Source organism: Gouania willdenowi, chromosome 7 (assembly GCF_900634775.1).
Source record: "Gouania willdenowi chromosome 7, fGouWil2.1, whole genome shotgun sequence".
Classification (NCBI taxonomy): domain Eukaryota; kingdom Metazoa; phylum Chordata; class Actinopteri; order Blenniiformes; family Gobiesocidae; genus Gouania; species Gouania willdenowi.
In genome coordinates this window covers 1,314,502-1,331,916 of record NC_041050.1, presented here as the reverse complement: position 1 = coordinate 1,331,916, position 17,415 = coordinate 1,314,502, and the positions used below count along the sequence as shown (strand labels likewise).

Genomic DNA, 17,415 nt, shown 5'->3' with positions numbered 1-17,415 from the left:
GAAAGAAAAGTAGCTTTTATTCACGGAGCAGCACAAACGGATAAAAATGGATAAAAGAAGAAAACTAACAACTGAGCAGACTTTAGAACTGATCTTTACTGATGAAAGCACAAATATTATAGTTATTGATTCTTCATCTGAAGAGTCTGACCTGTGTTTATCAGAAGAAACGGAGATCGAGTCAGATGATGATGAACACAGGTATTTATTTATAATAATAGCGTTATTACATTAGACTTATTGATATCTTCAGGACGGTATTGATGTTGTTGACGAAGATTTACATCATCATTTAGATCATATTAATTATGTTAGCTAATGATGATAATTATCATATTAGAGTCATTTCGATATGACGGTGTATTAGGGCCACAATACATTCAGCAAATCTGGGCACGACGAGATTAAAGGCGTAATATTTAGAGAATAAAGTGGTAATTTCATGAGAATACAGTCATATCTTAATAAAATTGTAATTTTATGTGATTTTAGTAATATTTAGTCTCATAAAATTACGACTATATTCTCAAAATATTACGATTTTAATCTCGTAGTGCTCAGATTTTTTTTTTTTTTTCACATAACCCTCGTATTTAGATAATATTAGCCTGTATTTTCTATTCATTTTAGACATAAAGTAAATGTGATTTTGTTGGTATGAGTAATCAATAATAAATAGATATTTCCAGCTGTACACCTCGCCATTGATATTTAGCCTTTCAGTAATTGTCACATATGGTTCATTATTATATGAATGCTGGACTAAGTTGAGTTACTGTTCCCGTAGTGATGAAGATGAAGATGAGTCTTTCCTCATGGCCCCGCCCCCCCAGCCTGGACCATCCAAGCCACCAAGGTGATGATAACGGTCGTAAGTTATAAAAACAATACATTCAATTACCAAAGACTGACTTTTTTCTTTTTTTAATGCTATGATAGTGATGATGCTGATGATGATGAGGAGGTGTGGCCTCCAAAAAGACCACGCTGCTCCAAAACACAACGGTATAAACTAGCATTACAAAGTAAACGAAAGTAATTCATCTGAATAGTACGTTAAAAATAAATCTGAGCATTGCGAGATTTAAGTCATAATTTTACGCCAATGAAGTCGTAATTTTTATAGATTAAAGTTGTAATATTTTGAGATAAAAATTAGTAATATTTTGAGAATAGTCATAATTTTATGAGAATAAAGCAGTATCTTTAAAAAGTACTGGGCTCAGAATTCCCTGTTGAACTTAAATCTCATGAAATAGATAAGAAGATACGACTTTATTCTAATAAAATTACAACTTTATTCTTGAAATATTACGACTTTATTCTCTTAAAATTCCAACTTTACTCTCAAAATATTACGACTTACACCTGCATAGATTGTATTTAATTGTGGCCTAAACACGCCGTCGTAGAATAGCGTGTGTGAAGCGGTGTTGCCTATTGAGGTGTCACAAAGATCACAGAGGGAGACCTCTATTGTTCCATCATTAGCCTGTCAATGACTATGTAAATGTTAATGGATGGATTTATAAATCCTTGTGTGTCGGTCCTTGTTTTGCAGCATTCCACTCACACCTGGGCTCAGAAAAACAGCCTCTAACCGAGGTGAAGATCGCTGGAGGAACAGAGATGAAGAGGACACGCCCCCTCATCCTCCTCCTTTCCATCCAACCAGGACCCCAGGACCAGTCCTGGACCCCTCCAGGGACTGGACTGTCCTCCAGTTGTTTGAGCTGTTTTTCAGTAACAACGTTGTCAACACGATTGTGAAAAACACAAACCTAAACGCTGCCAGGCGCCTCCACGCTGGCAGCAAGTACAAGTGGAAAACCATGACTGTGCAGGACTTTTATTCATTTTTATCTATAATAATCTACACGGGCCTGGTTGCGTGCTATGAGCGCAGTGACTATTGGAGGCGGGCCTTTCCATACAGCTTTCCTTTTCCCGGGAACACTATGACCAGGGCCCGTTTTGAGGCCATCCTGTGGTCTCTGCATCTGAGTGACCCAAACGAGGATGAACAGAATGAGAGTAGAAGAAACACCTCAGCCTTTGACAGACTTTTCAAAATAAAGCCGCTTTACGTTGACATGGTAACGGCGTGTCAGGCGTTCTTTCATCCGTTCCAGAACGTCAGCATCGAGGAACGCACGGTGTCGTCTAAAGCTCGGATCAGCCTGAAGCAGAGCCACAAACCCACAAAGCTCGGCTATAAGCTGTACGTCCTGGTTGACTCCGCCTCCGGATACACCTGGAACTTCTCTGTTTATTCTGGGAGAAAAACAGGGTTACCCTCCGGACATAGACTGAGCTACTCCTCTGTCATGGACCTGATGTCTTTTTCACAGCTGGGCAGAGGCTACACGTTATATCTAGATAACTTCTTCACTAGTCCTGCCTTATTCACAGAGCTGTCCAAGGAACACATCGGATGTTGTGGCAAAATAATGAAGCACCTAAAAGGCTTCCCAAAAACCACAGAAAACGACCTCCCGAAGAACGCACAGCGAGGAGACGTGCGCTGGATGAGGAAAAACAACCTTCTCTTTGTGAAATGGATGGACCAGCGTGAGGTGGTCACATGCTCCTCTGTGCACACCGTCTACAGCGGACACTCGGTCCCACGCAGAACCAAAGTCCAAGGCCAGTGGACCACCACCCACATACCTGCTCCAGACCCGGTCCTGGACTACAACAAGCACATGGGAGGAGCCGACCCGTCCGACGCCCTGGTTGGATACTACTCTGTTCTGCACAAAACCATGAAGTGGTACAAAACGTTCTTTTATCACTTTTTGAACATCGCCATTGTGAACAGTCACATCATCTATAAGCAGCTGGTGGAGATGAATGGAGGAGAAGTAAAGCAGCTAACGCAGAAACAGTTCAGAGAGGAGCTCTGCAAAAGTCTGCAAGGGTTTGGAAATGAGCAACAAACTGCAGAAAGTCCATCTCCTTCCTCTACATGCATGCCCCTTTATTATGGAGACAATGGCACCAAGGCCAGGAGGTACTGCAAAAACTGTGCAGATGCTGGTATTATGAGAGTAAAGACGCCCATTTACTGCAGAAAGTGTCAGGTTTCACTTTGTCTCACCACAAAACGCAACTGTTTTCAGCAGTGGCACGATTTTCACTTTTAATGTGAAAATTGATGGTTTTTCCATCTTCTTCTGGACATCTTTTTTGTATAATATCATCTGAGTCAACGTCTTGTTATTATTCGAAATGTTCTTGTAAATACTGGTATTTTACATTGTTGTTTATCTGGGTTTTATTGGGGTTTTTTTGTGCAGCACTTTGGTCAAACCTGGTTTGTTGTTAAAATTTGCTCTACAAATAAACTGGGTCGGATGAGAAAAAATAAGTGAATTTAGACAAGTTTTTATTTACAAAAACTCATTTACAAGGTGTGTGCGCGTGTGTGTGTGTTTGGAATAAACAGTTACGTTAATTTTTTTTTTACTGTTATCATTATGAAAAACCATCTCTGCTCCAGGACCATCAGCACTGGATCTCCTCAGGGCTGTGTTCTTTCTCCTCTGCTCTTCTCCCTGTACACCAACAGCTGCACCTCCTCTCACCAGTCGGTCAAACTCCTGAAGTTTGCAGACGACACGACCACCATCGTCTCATCTCTGATGGAGACGAGTCTGACTACAGGTGGAGACAGACCGGCTGGTGTCCTGGTGCAGCCAGAACAACCTGGAGCTCAACGCTTTAAAGACAGTGGAGATGATAGCAGACTTCAGGAAGAACCCAGCCCCCCTCACCCCCCTCATCCTGGGAGACTCTACAGTGAGCTCTGTGGAGTACTTCTGCTTCCTGGGGACCTTCATCACCCAGGACCTTAAGTGGGAGCTGAACATCAGCTCCCTTATCAAAAAAGCTCAGCAGAGGATGTACTTCCTGCGGCAGCTGAAGAAGTTCAGTCTGCCAACAAAGATGATGGTGAACTTCTACAGCTCCATCATCCAGTCCATCCTCTGCTCCTCCATCACCATCTGGTACGCTGCAGCTACGGCCAAGGACAAGGCCAGACTGCAGCGTATCATCCACTCTGCAGAGAAGGTCATCGGCTGCAATCTGCCCTCCCTCCAGGACCTGTACCCCTCCAGGACCTGTACGCCTCCAGGATTTTGAGGCGTGCAGGAAAGATTGTGGCCGACCCCTCCCACCCCGGTCATAAACTGTTTCAATCTCTCCCTTCTGGAAGAAGGTTTCGGTCCATCAGGACCAGAACCTCCAGACACAAAAACAGCTTCTTTCCCTCTGCCACCATCCACATGAACACACCCCAAGTCACCCATTGAACCCCCCCCCCCACCACCCGATCACCACCTCCATGATGACATTATCTGCTGCACTGTATATATATATTTATATTTATCCTATTATACAAATTCCTTGTACTGCCCTTAAAACTGTACATGGCCATTAAAAACATTTCTGATTCTGAAAGTTTTCTTCATAGATTTATATACATTTCTGACCCACATGCTTCATCTAGTGGTCAAACCTAAGACTAAGAATTATTGGAATCAATTTCATTGACATTACGCAGTTGTGCCACAAATGTGGGTTATCTTTTTTTTTCTTTTTCAAAAATGTGTATCTTTGGCCTATTATTCATTGTTATTAACACCAAACTTAGTGCAGTTGATGCATATATATTAGACCAGTGGTTTTTACCCTTTTCAGCCTACGACCTTCAAAATAAAGGTCCCAGAGAGCGGGGACCCCCACTGTAGCTGAAGGTGGTTGAACATAGACATGAACATTGAAGAACAGTCATGTGGAGACAGGACCATCTATAAGGGGGAATAAAGGGGAGAGATTTTTGGGGTCCATCCATAAAGTCAGTAAAATGATGGTCTATTGTTCTATGAATCTGTGATAACCACATTTATTTATTCATCTGAATAATATCCACTGTTATCTAGGAACATTTATTATTATTATAGTCATCTCAAAAATGGAAATCCTGGTTTTAATCACTAATAAAATGGTTCAAAGTGACCAAAATGTGATGAAATGGGATTTTAAAACCATAGAAATTGATTAAAAGTTGCAAATCAGAGTGGCCAAAAACAAACAGAAAAAGGGTTCAAAGTGTCAATATTGGAACAATTAGTTTAAACCGGCAAATAACAGGCATGACAAATGGTGAATGTGGTTAAATTGGCAAAAAATAATTATGAAATATGGTTTAAAGAGGTTAAAATTGACAATAATAGGTCAACATATGTGACATTAGGTGGAAAAGTGGTGGAAAGGGTTTATAAATTCTGAAATGTCTGGAAAGTTGGCAAAATGGGCAGAAAAGTCATTGAAATGTGATGTAGAAGTGTCAGAAATGGGAGAAATGTAGCAAAAATACAATTAAAGGAGTAAAATATAGCAGGAAAAAGTGATGAAAATAGGTTCAAATATGGTGAGTTTGGTGTCGTTGTAGAAAAACAGTAAAAATAAGCAAAAATGGGCTGAAAATGTTCAGAAAAGTTTCTTGAAGGCATCTGACTAGCCCCTCCCAGTGTCTCGTGACCTCAAATGGGGTCCTGAGTTCAAGGTTGAGAACCACTGGTTTATGTCTTAAAGTGGACCAAATGTGCATAATTATGAGGTATTAACTAAGTCATAACAATGACATAATATCAAAGAGGTCTAAATTACCTAACATAAGTTTAAAATCCTTGCCTTTAATTAAAATTTAAACATTTTTTTGCTTTTCTTTGATTATGCGCGCTCCCGAAATGCGCGCTCGTTTTTTTAATGACACCTGGCGCGTTCACGTGCTCGGGACAAGATGCCTTCCGCGCGTGCCCGCTTCCAGCCCGTGGTGAAGGTAAAGTGCTCGTTTGAAGCTAAAATGGTGAATAATGTCGTGTTTTAAAGGCGCGTCGCTGTCACAGCTTCTTCGGAGAGTTTTTTAATCTTTTTTAAAACACATTCTGCTTGCTTCCAGCCTGCTGGTAACGGTCGGGCTCCGTGTAGGAGGAGCTAGCGGCTGTTTCCGCTAACACAGGCCGAGGCGGGGATCGCTCCGGTCGGGCTGAGACACACCGAGGAGCCGCGGCAGCTGCTGCGGGAACCAGTGCCTCTAGCCCCGGGCAGCGAGCTGCTGTGTGCCGCTGAGAGGAGAGGGAAGCGGGGGAGCCGCAGCTGGACTGTCGGCCATGGAGGAAGAGTTCCAGGACATCGATGAGAACGGGAGCTGGAACTCCGTGTATCAGGTCGGATTATCAACTATTGACGGGGATTCAGTGTGAATGTAGCGGGGTTCTGTCGCTTTTAGGCCGGGAGGAAACTGGGACTTCCCCGGTGTACATCATGGTTTTATTAACACATTCATCACTAATTCTTTAATTACTTATTAATCATCAATGAATCACAGCCTGTGTGGCTGATTAATAATCATCTATTACACATATAGAGTTTTTATATCGTCTCTGGAATCACGGTTTGATTAAACGACTTCTTGGTCGATTCATGATGATCGATACTATTCATTAGGGAGGTTAATCTGACGATACGATTGACGATTTGCATGTCATGATCAAATATCCCGATACTAAACAATAAGATATAATCGTGATATCAGTAATTACAAATTTCACCTTTAAAAGTACAAGTCTGTTAAGTAAATTCAGCATCACATTATGAAAAACTATAATTATTAGGGGTGTACATTGGCATGAATCTAACGAAACGATTAACGATTTGCATGTCACCATACAGTATATCCCGATACTAAACAATACGATATAGAAGGTTTTCACGGCGCGTCATTAACCCGGAAGTCGCCATTTTGGAGATAAAGCAGCAGGTCTACAAACAGCACGCAGACAAGAAAATCCCGAATTTCGAGACAAAATGGTGAACTATTGCCGTGTTTTTGGCTGTACTAATCGGTCAAACAGTGAGACACATTTGGAATTTTATAGATTTCCAAAAATCTTAACAAATCAGGGAGAACAATCTCACAAGTTATCAGAGGAAGCTAAAAGCTAAACCAGGATGTATGAGGCAAAACTCTTTGAGGAGTCGGGTAGTTTAACAAGGTCTGATGGTGCGTTCACTGACACCTAGTGAATGGGAGTTAACGTGCTATGCTAATGTTAGCAACATTAAATGTTTTTTTTTTTGTTGTTGTTCAAAAAACATGATTTAAAAAATCGATTTGGACTTTTTTTCGATCAATACGATAATTGCTCAGTGGAATATTGCGATATATCGCATGGTCACAAGACATGGTTTGATTAAATTACTTTAACCTGATTTCTGTGATGAAAGTAATGATGCAGTTGGATCACATAATATAATATAATATAGTGTCATAACGTGACGTTCATCACTCAAGTAGCTGCATTATGACTTTTTGGCTGAGAATAGTTTTTTTTTCTCACATTTTTAACCTGAAAACTCAAAACAAATGAATGTTGTCAATCAAGTTTTGTGTGTGTGTGTGTGTATGAAGATCCTAACCCTAGTTGATAAATGTAGTAGATTTAATTTGCTGTATTTCTTTTATTATATTTTATCATATATTACAGGACATCCGACAGCAGTCGTGTGAACTTCCCTGTAAAGTGGCCAAACTACCTGAAAACAAAACGAGGAACAGATACAGAGACGTCAGCCCATGTGAGTAACAGCCACAGAGTGTTGGTGCTAGACTTTAGGTCACCTCCAAACATCAGGTGTGTGTGTGTCTAGTTCACACACACACACAGATTCACAGCAGCATTACGTTACATGCTCGTGTTCACAAACGCTTAAAGATCACAGTAAGTTCATCACTACGGATTTACTGAAGGTTATAGTGGGAGTGAGATTTAATAATAATAAGATTGTGTTGGAAAATAAATTTTTTGTACTCTGTCAATTTTATTGGACACGTGTAAATAAACCTTAGGCATGATATTATTGAAATTGCTGTTATTTTATTAGAAAATGTTAGGGTTTTTTCTGTATACGTTTTGTCAAAGTAGAGTACAATAAAAGTCGACATGCTGTTCATGGATAAATGCTTCTTTGTCCTAAAACCAAGACATAAATGTATAATTCTGTTTGTTTATAGATCGTGAATTATAAAAAGGTTTTAAAGTGTCAATATTGGAACAATTCATTTAAACTGGCAAATAATGGTCATGACAAATGATGAATGTGGTAAATTGGCCAAATTCAACATAAAATATGGTTAAAAAAGGTTAAGAATGACAATAATGGTTCAACATATGTGACGTTAGGTGTAAAAGTGGTGGAAAGGGTTTATAAGTGCTGAACATGTCTGGAAAGTGGAAAAAAGTCATTGAAATGTGATGTAGAAGTGTCAGAAATGGGAGAAATGTAGCAAAAATACATTAAAAGGAGCAAAAATATGGCAAGAAACAGTGATGGAAATAGGTTAAAATATGGTGAGTTTGGTGTAGTTGCAGAAAAAAGGTAAAACTAAGCAAAAATTGTTTCATTGAACCCCTCCAATTGTGTCATGACCTCAAATGGGGTCCTGACCCCGAGGTTGAGAACCCCTGGTGATCATCTAACTGAGCTTTTCATGTTCTGAGAAGTAGTGAAAGCAGCGACTCTTAAAACAAGTATTTTAATCCAAAATAATCTATAAAATGTATATATATATTGGTAATATTGTAATTTTCTATATAGCCAAAATAGAAAAATCGAACAATCTTGGATCTCGATATATCGTCCAGCCGTAGTCAGGAACATGAATTTAACATGTACTGTTTAGAATGCTGCACTTTTACAAAAAAAGTGTAAAAAAAAGTGTTTTGCGTGGCCTCTGCATTTCCTCTTGGTTTGTTTTTCTTTGAGTGAGATCAGTTTGGGTTCAGGATCCTAATAATTCTGATGATTCTAATAATTCTGATGATTCTAATAATTCTGATGATTCTGATGATTCTAATAATTCTGATAATTCTGATGATTCTGATAATTCTGATGATTCTAATAATTCTGATGATTCTAATAATTCTGATGATTCTGATGATTCTAATAATTCTGATAATTCTGATGATTCTGATAATTCTGATGATTCTAATAATTCTGATGATTCTAATAATTCTGATGATTCTGATAATTCTGATGATTCTAATAATTCTGATGATTCTGATGATTCTAATAATTCTGATGACTCTGATAATTCTGATGACTCTGATAATTCTAATAATTCTGATGATTCTGATGATTCTGATGATTCTAATAATTCTGATGATTCTAATAATTCTGATGATTCTAATAATTCTGATGATTCTGATGATTCTAATAATTCTGATGATTCTAATAATTCTGATGATTCTAATAATTCTGATGATTCTAATAATTCTGATGACTCTGATGACTCTGATGTGAGTGGATCGTTTCTGTTTCTCCTCAGTTGATCACAGTAGGATCTGTCTACAGCTGGGGGACAATGACTACATCAACGCTAGCCTGATTAAAGCTGAGGAGGCTCAGAGGAGCTACATCCTGACTCAGGTGAGGACAGACATGATCCAGATGTTTTCCTCAGACTAAAGGCTGTATCTCCTCCTCAGGGACCCCTCCCCAACACATGTGGACACTTCTGGGAGATGGTTTGGGAGCAGAGGACCCGTGGAGTGGTGATGCTGAACAGAGTCATCGAGAAAGGATCTGTAGGTTCAACACATTATAATAGATGTGATAAATATGTATTTATGAGTGTTTGTAGATGTGAGACCACATTATTAGACACAGTGTATCTGTGATAGATTACACATCCTGTCATTGGATATCAATGGAAACAGTTTTACTGTAACTATGAACTTCCACCAATAGAAACATCACTGCATACATGTACTGTATATAAGCACTATGGGTGTAAGAAAATATTATAATATCTATAATATATTAGGCCTGCACAATATGGATTAAAACCAATATCTTGTTATTTTTAGGCTAAATCACCATATACGATATATATATATATCAATATTTTAATTTTTGTCACTGTACGATTGTTAAATTAAATTCAACCATTTAGTGCAGCATAGGCAACTGGTGGCCCGGGGGCCACATGTGGTCCTTGGTGTAATTTTGTGCAGCCCTCAAAATAAATCTCCAAAAATTGTATTTCAAGAATTTGAAAGGAATATAAAGCCTGACATAATACACAAAATAACTCCCAAAACACACAAATCAACAGCAAAGTACACAAAAAATTCAAAAAAATACACAAAATGACAAAAAAATAAAAAACACAAAATGAAAACAAAAACCATCTAAACAAGTCAAAATAAATCATGACATCGTTGGTCCCTGAGCAAAAGCAGCTTAAAGCAATAATAAAAAAGTGCATTCTACAATAAACACTAAGAAATACATTCTAGAAGTATATAAATTAAGGAGAACCTTTTCTGCTTGATCATGTTTGTAACAACAGATCATTTACATATTTATATATACATGTATTTATGGATAGTTTATGCCTGTTCCTCCCAATCATTAGAAAAAAAAGCCCATATTATTGATAGTGTGAAGCTGAACGCACTGAGCAGACGTTCTTTCCTGTTTCCAGATTAAATGTGCTCAGTACTGGCCCTGTGGAGAGGACGGAGACATGATGTTTGAAGACACAAACTTTAAACTCACGCTGGTTTCAGAAGATGTTAAATCTTACTACACCGTTCGTCAGCTGGAGCTGGAAAACATGGCAGTGAGTTTTATTTATTAATTTTGTGTATTTCTGTTCACATTTGATATATTTTTGTGTTTTTTTGTTGTCTTTTTGGGGTTTTTTTCCCCTTAATTTTCTATGTCTCTTTAAATAATTTTGTGTGTTTTTGTTGTCAATTTAAACATTACTCTGTTATTTTTGTGTATTTTTAGTAGTTTAGGGTCATTATGTATGTTTCTGTTTTAATTCTTTTGTATTCTTTTTGTGTATTTTTGTTGTCTTTGAAAATTTCTGTTTTTTTTTTTCTTTTATGTTTGTTTCTTTTAATCATTTTGTTTGTTGACTTTGGGGGTCACACCAAATTAGACTGTGGGCCTCACGTTGCCAATGCCTGAGCTAGAGGTGATAAAATGAGCAATGTGTACAGTATGTATATATATATATATATGTGTATATATATATGGTTAAAAACCCACTGCTTTAGAAAGAGAAACACTGAGATCCTAAAGATGGATCTAGAACACGTTCTATGTGTGTTTATATATTTGTGTGCTTCTCCACAGACTGGTGAGACTAGAGAGGTTCTACATTTCCACTACACCACCTGGCCTGACTTTGGGGTTCCAGAGTCTCCAGCCTCGTTCCTAAACTTCCTGTTTAAGGTGCGTGAGTCAGGATGTCTGAACTCTGACCAGGGTCCAGTGGTGGTTCACTGCAGCGCTGGTATCGGACGTTCTGGAACCTTCTGTCTGGTGGACACCTGCCTGCTGTTGGTATGTTATCAGCTTTCTTCTTTCTCTTTATTTCCTTTTTTAGCTTTTTTATTTAATTTAATTTCATATTAATTAGGGATGGGAATTTACAGTAATTTCTGCACTCGTACTACTCTCAGATGTATTTATTTATTTAACCGTAAACGAAACAAGGAATCTGCCATACACTGAGCTCACCGACCGGAATTGTAAACTTTGTTCCTGTAAAATGACATACTTCCAATTTTAAACATAAATATAAATAAATTGTCAACAACATAGATTTCAATTTCTAATGCATTTATTGAACAAACGCAACAGCTGTTTCAATTTACGCTTTGTTTAACATTCCTGTCATATCACCGCAGCAACGTATATGAACTTTGTTCTGTTGCTTAACACTCTGAAATAACATCCTAAATCACACATTCATCGTTAAAATAAATATAGCAGGATAATCAACTAAAATACTGCTTTTAAAGCTGCAGTTTCCCTTGGAAAACACATCAGTGCTGTCTGTCTGTAGGACTGTGGTCTTCAAATCCCAGTTCTGAATAAAATGACATGTTATGGTGACATACGATACGACTCAGTGGTGAGAGCGGTCCACGAGTCTGTAGTAACAGCCATTTTGTCAACACGTTGTCATCTTTTCCACGCTCGTAGCTGTTGTTCTCCGTGACGTACTCCATCAGCGCTCTGAATCCTTCTCCTTCCACAAAACTCAATGTTACCATCTTGGTTATTAGCATGCTAATCTTCTCCGCTCTGGTTTCATCACAACAATGTGTGCTAACAGGGCTAGCAAATGAGGTCATGTGAGACTGCCTGTTTTCTCCTCGCGCATGTGGTTAAGCATCGAACTAATATGTCTATGATATGAAGTTTAACGCCACATATCTTGCACTGCACTTTAACTTCGTTTTTGTGGAAGAACTTCCAGACATCACTTTTCTTCGCTGACATGTCGCAGGTGTAGTTGTGTTTTTGCTTTGGGTGTAATAATATGTTCCTTGAGAGTTGCTGTAGTTGCCGTAAAACAGTTGTTTTTGCTGAAATCTGGCTCAGTGTGTACTAACGCTGAAGCCCTGGCTGGAGAAGTCATGCTTAGAATTATTTTCCTACCTAGTAAATCCAGTGAGGTGAAAACCTAAAGCTGGGGCACACATGTAACGCTGTATGACTTCAACTTTTGGAGCCAAAAGCAGCGCTTGCACAGTTTCACAAGTAACGGAATGTTACTCGAATAATGGGGTCAACAGCCAATTCCTAATATTAATGTGAAATATTTTTTTTATTAGTTTCATTTTATTTCCTTATTTTTTCTACATCCTGTATTTTACTGCGCCGTATGTGAGTGTCTGTTCATTGGTCCAAAGCCGTTCTGATGTCATGTGTATACTTATATATATATATATATATATATATACATATTTTTTTTTTTTTTGCTCTCTTTACTCAGATGTCTCGTCGTAAGGACTCGTCCTCGGTGCAGATTCGTGACGTTCTGCTGGAGATGCGTCGTTATAGAATGGGTCTGATCCAGACCGCCGACCAGCTACGGTTCTCCTACCTCGCCGTCATAGAGGGAGCTAAATACATCAAAGGAGACACTGCATTGCAGGTTTGCATGTTAGCTTGGTTAGCATGTTAGCTTGGTTAGCATGTTAACTTGGTTAGCCTGTTAGCTTGGTTAGCATGTTGGCTTGGTTAGCTTGGTTAGCATGTTGGCCTGTTGGCTTGGTTAGCCTGTTGGCCTGTTAGCTTGGTTAGCCTGTTAGCTTGGTTAGCCTGTTAGCTTGGTTAGCCTGTTAGCTTGGTTAACATGTTGGCCTGTTAGCTTGGTTGGCATGTTGGCTGTTAACTTGGTTAGCCTGTTAGCTTGGTTAGCATGTTGGCCTGTTAGCTTGGTTAGCCTGTTAGCTTAGTTAACATGTGGGTCTGTTAGCTTGGTTAGCATGTTGGCCTGTTAGCTTGGTTAGCCTGTTCGTTTGGTTAGCATGTTAGCTTGGTTAGCTTTCACACTGTAATTTAAAAGAGCTGCTGGAATTACGTAATTAACTTCCTGAAACTAAAATTACAATATTCTAATTAGTATGGATTAGTATTAGGATGCATGAGGCTAAGTTATTGCTGGGTTAATTCTAGGTCAATGTTTAGTTAATGCTATTGTTAGGTTAATGCTTGGCAAATGCTAATGTTAGGTTAATGCTAGCTAAGATGATGCTAGGGTAATGTTAGGTTAAGCTAATGATAATGCTGCACCTGCATCCTCACTTTCATTTTCTTCAGGAAATGCAAATATTCTAGTTATTTATTACCTCCACCACAGAGGTTATTATTATTATTGAGTTTTTTATGTATGTATTTATGTCTGTGATCAATCTAACTCAAAAACTGATTGACAGGTTTTGATGAAAGTTTCAGTCAATATCCTAAATGAGATCAGGAACAAGTGATTAGATTTTGAGGATGATCCTGATCAATATACTGATTCTGGATCAGTTTGAAAAATCAATAAAGGTCCTACAACTCCCCCTGCTGGTGACTTTGTGCATCACATGGAGTCGTCACGAGTTCTGTTTCACTTCCTGTTTGGATTGAACAACAACAGCGCAGATGGATTTCTGTAAATGATCAGGATGATTGATCCAGATCAATGACAATATCTGGAAAAGAGGAGATTTATTTATGACACTGAATATACCCTCACATCTCACATTCATGTTTTTAGGAGAAAATCATCCACACATCTCAGTTCTTTTTCCAGTAAACGTTGGAAAGCAGAGGGAAATAACTTTATGACTTCACTTCCATGTTTTATGATGACATCACACATTTCCTTGATATATTTCCATATAAAACAGCTGGTCTTAGACGGACGTGTCAAATCTCACGTGTTTTCCACACTTGCGTCTGATTGGTGGATTCTCTCTGTGTGCAGGAGTCGTGGAAGGAGCTCTCTAACGAGGAGGACGACCCTCCAGAGTTCACTCCTCCTCCTCTTCCTCCTTCCAGAGACTCTCACAACGGAAACACACAACCGTCTTTCTTCCCTGAACACCACGAGCTGATTGGACGGGTGGACGTCTGCAGTTTGGGGTAAACAGGCCACGCCCACTTTGTGGCTGGGAGAGACTCACACAAAAAACGATTTAATTTTAGACGCACTGATTTCAATTTCTAACGTGAATAATAAAGGAAGAAAATACACAAATTGACAATAAATAACTCCAAATTACACAAAATTTGTCCAAAAACTCACAAACTAGTCCACAAACACACAAAAAACACACAAATTTATCCAAAAACGCACAAAACGACAACAAAAAGAATCCATGTACCCTTCGTTCTTTGGTTTTAAAACCAAATCATAAAAACAAATAAACAACGTGGTTATATTGTTTTTCTGATTTAAAACCAAATCAGAAATACAGAAAAGCAGCGTTTTTGTGTTTTTAAACTTGTTTTCTTTGTGAGATTTTTTTATATTTACAGGGTAATTAGAGCAGGAACTGAAGTCCACTACACCTGGTTTCCCTCTCCAGGTCCAGGACCAGGTCTCCTCACACAATAGGACTGTTTAGGTTTTATTTCAGCAGTTCATGTTTTCATGTTTTCATTCAGTCTGTGGATGTTTTAGTAAAAAGCTGCTCACACTGTAGTTTTGTTTTATGGTGTTATGGTCCAAATAGTATCCAGATAAACAGGTGACTGACTATGGACTGTGAGGAACAATAGATGTTAGAACTTCTACCATTTGACACTTTTGCAAAAACAATTACAGCTGTTTTGAGGGCAGTAAAATGTTTATTTTATAAATACCGCTAACAGACGCTGTCAACACACACGGAAGTTGAGCATAAGAAACGAGGAGCACCAGTAGATTCATTACACCACCTCTGGATCCACATACGTATGTGCATGTTTTACGTAACATCCATTTTTTTGGTTTAGATTTATTAATGTATTAATAACGTTTCAATTCACCACTAATGTGATTTATGCGTTGCTTCTTTTTATGTCTGGACTGGGAGCAGAAGTTCGCCTAGTCAGCAGTTTATCTGGATACTATTTGGACCGTAACACTGTTCGGTAAAGTTAGCAGATATTCACAGATTCAGACTTCCAGCATCAATAACTCTTTAACGAAGCGTCATCAACTCACATATTACAACATATGATACAAGATCATTTTATCAAACCCATCTGTGGGTCGTTCTGTGTGGTGGGATTAAAGCATGAAGCTCTCGTCCTCGTTTCCCCATAAATAACCAAATATCACAAACAGAACCAGATTTCATTTTAAAACAGAAAAACGCTGCTTTTTTGGTTTTTCCATTTTCCTGTTTCTAATTTTAAATTAATAAAACAAAAAAACAATAAGTTTTTTCTGTTTTTCAATTTGGTTTTGAAACGAAATAACCAAAAACTGATTAAAAACACAAATTAGTCCAAAAACACACAAATTAGCAAAAACAAAAACACTCTAAGTCCGGCACGGACTCCAGATGCTGATCCAACACACCTGGTAGAAACTGTGTCGTCATCAACGAGTCATTCAGTTGATTCAGGGACGCGTCTAAAAGTCTCTAAGCCTTTGCTTTGTTTCCTGTTAATGCTCTGATTGGTCGTTATTCTAAAAGCTTATCATGTGACCTCACACACAGTGGGGTGTGGTTCTAACGCTCACTTCCTGTTCTGTTCAAACATAGCTCCTCCCATCAGTCTGACGTGAGGAGGAGGAATGTGAGCGTGATTGATGGCGTCCTACATGACTCCGCCCCCACACAGCAGAACCAGCAGAAAGAGGAGGAGGAGGAGTCTGCAGGACGGGAGCAGCCAATAGAAAGCTCTTCTCTGTCGGGGGCGTGGTCTCCTCTCCTGACCAACGTGTGCCTGTGCGCCGCGCTAGCCGTTAGCGCCTACGCCTGTTACCGGGCCTATTTCCACTGAGGGCGGCTTGCTGGCTGTGAGTGGGCGGGGCCATTGGTTGCTTTAGCTGTCATAGGGACACTCAGGGCCGCCTTCAGCGCAGGAGGCGCTTCGTTTGGTTTGAGTTAGGAAGAGCGAGCGCTTGGTTTGTTTTCTCTCCAGCGTCATGGTGTAGGGGGCGTGGCCATGCACTGAGTCTAATCGATGTGAGCGCTAATGTGGGAGTGACCATTTTTATAAATAAAATTACTGGATCGTACATGAAAATAAAAATGATTGTTTTTAAAAGGTTTTTTTTTTTTTTTTTTGCGGCCCGGCACCAAAGGGCTCATGGAGCGGTACCGGTCCACGGCCCGCTGCTTGGGGACCACTGCTACCCACGATTCTATGATACAGGACTTTTTTGTTTTTCAAATTCTGGAATTGAAATAAGAAAATCTGAAGAAACGATGTAATCTAAGTGTCCATGTCGAGGTCCGTGGGCCAAATTTGGTCCTCCTTTGCATCCAATCCGGTCCGGGTGTGATTTTTACATCACGTGTCAAAATTAAGCAGGAAAGACAGTTGATTTACAGATGTTTGTGATGTGATCTATAGTTTATATTTGACCTCAGTGCGAGCACACACACACACACGTGTAACTGTGTGTGTGTGTCGTTTGACTCCTGGATCGCCCTGAGAGCAAACTGACCAATCAGAGGCCTTCCTGCAGCGTTCCCTTCCTGAGGAACTCCAGCTTTATTTCCATAGCAATAGGAAGTGTTCACACTGTGGCCCCTGAATGTGTCGGAGTTGAACCAGCAACGCTCGGATTGAATGAAAAACCAAAAACACCAGCGTGGAGATGAGATGGAGATGGATCAGAGTCGAGCCACAGTGTGTGTGTGTGTGTCGTGTTTTCAGCTGCTGTGACGTGTGCAGCCGTCCTTCAGAATGTATGAAAGTCCCTGAAGGACCAAAAACGTCACCGTGTGTAATTGTCAGGTTCTCGTCGTGCTGCGTTTTCCTCTTTTCTATAATCACGCTACGATATAAACATGTATTTTTTTATTTACATTTTATTGTTTTCAT

At 39.3% G+C, this 17,415-nt stretch overlaps 2 protein-coding genes across 4 annotated transcripts in view; both read left to right on the top strand.

The window, feature by feature from the left end:
• Positions 1-3,486, top strand: LOC114467196 (piggyBac transposable element-derived protein 4-like). 2 transcript variants are annotated; one of them, XM_028453317.1, is made up of 4 exons: positions 1-201; positions 788-856; positions 940-1,005; positions 1,562-3,486. In XM_028453317.1, the coding sequence occupies exons 1-4, from the start codon at positions 47-49 to the stop codon at positions 3,144-3,146; spliced, it is 1,875 nt and encodes a 624-aa protein (XP_028309118.1). In that variant the 5' UTR covers positions 1-46; the 3' UTR covers positions 3,147-3,486. The 2 variants fall into 2 exon arrangements, with proteins under 2 accessions (XP_028309118.1, XP_028309119.1); XM_028453318.1 differs by lacking the exon at positions 940-1,005.
• A 2,297-nt stretch (positions 3,487-5,783) lies between these two features.
• Positions 5,784-17,415, top strand: part of ptpn1 (protein tyrosine phosphatase non-receptor type 1) — an 11,664-nt gene continuing 32 nt past the window's right edge. The window contains exons 1-10 of one of the 2 annotated variants that reach the window (XM_028453325.1): positions 5,784-5,848; positions 5,969-6,236; positions 7,557-7,647; positions 9,398-9,498; positions 9,558-9,656; positions 10,559-10,696; positions 11,221-11,430; positions 12,872-13,033; positions 14,354-14,511; positions 16,125-17,415. The exon at positions 16,125-17,415 is cut by the window's right edge and continues 32 nt beyond it. In XM_028453325.1, the coding sequence (XP_028309126.1) occupies positions 6,180-6,236; positions 7,557-7,647; positions 9,398-9,498; positions 9,558-9,656; positions 10,559-10,696; positions 11,221-11,430; positions 12,872-13,033; positions 14,354-14,511; positions 16,125-16,365 (1,257 nt within the window). In that variant the 5' untranslated portion in view covers positions 5,784-5,848; positions 5,969-6,179 and the 3' untranslated portion in view covers positions 16,366-17,415. Of the gene's footprint in view, positions 5,876-5,968; positions 6,237-7,556; positions 7,648-9,397; positions 9,499-9,557; positions 9,657-10,558; positions 10,697-11,220; positions 11,431-12,871; positions 13,034-14,353; positions 14,512-16,124 lie in introns of both variants that reach the window. The other variant, XM_028453324.1, reaches the window with a different exon arrangement.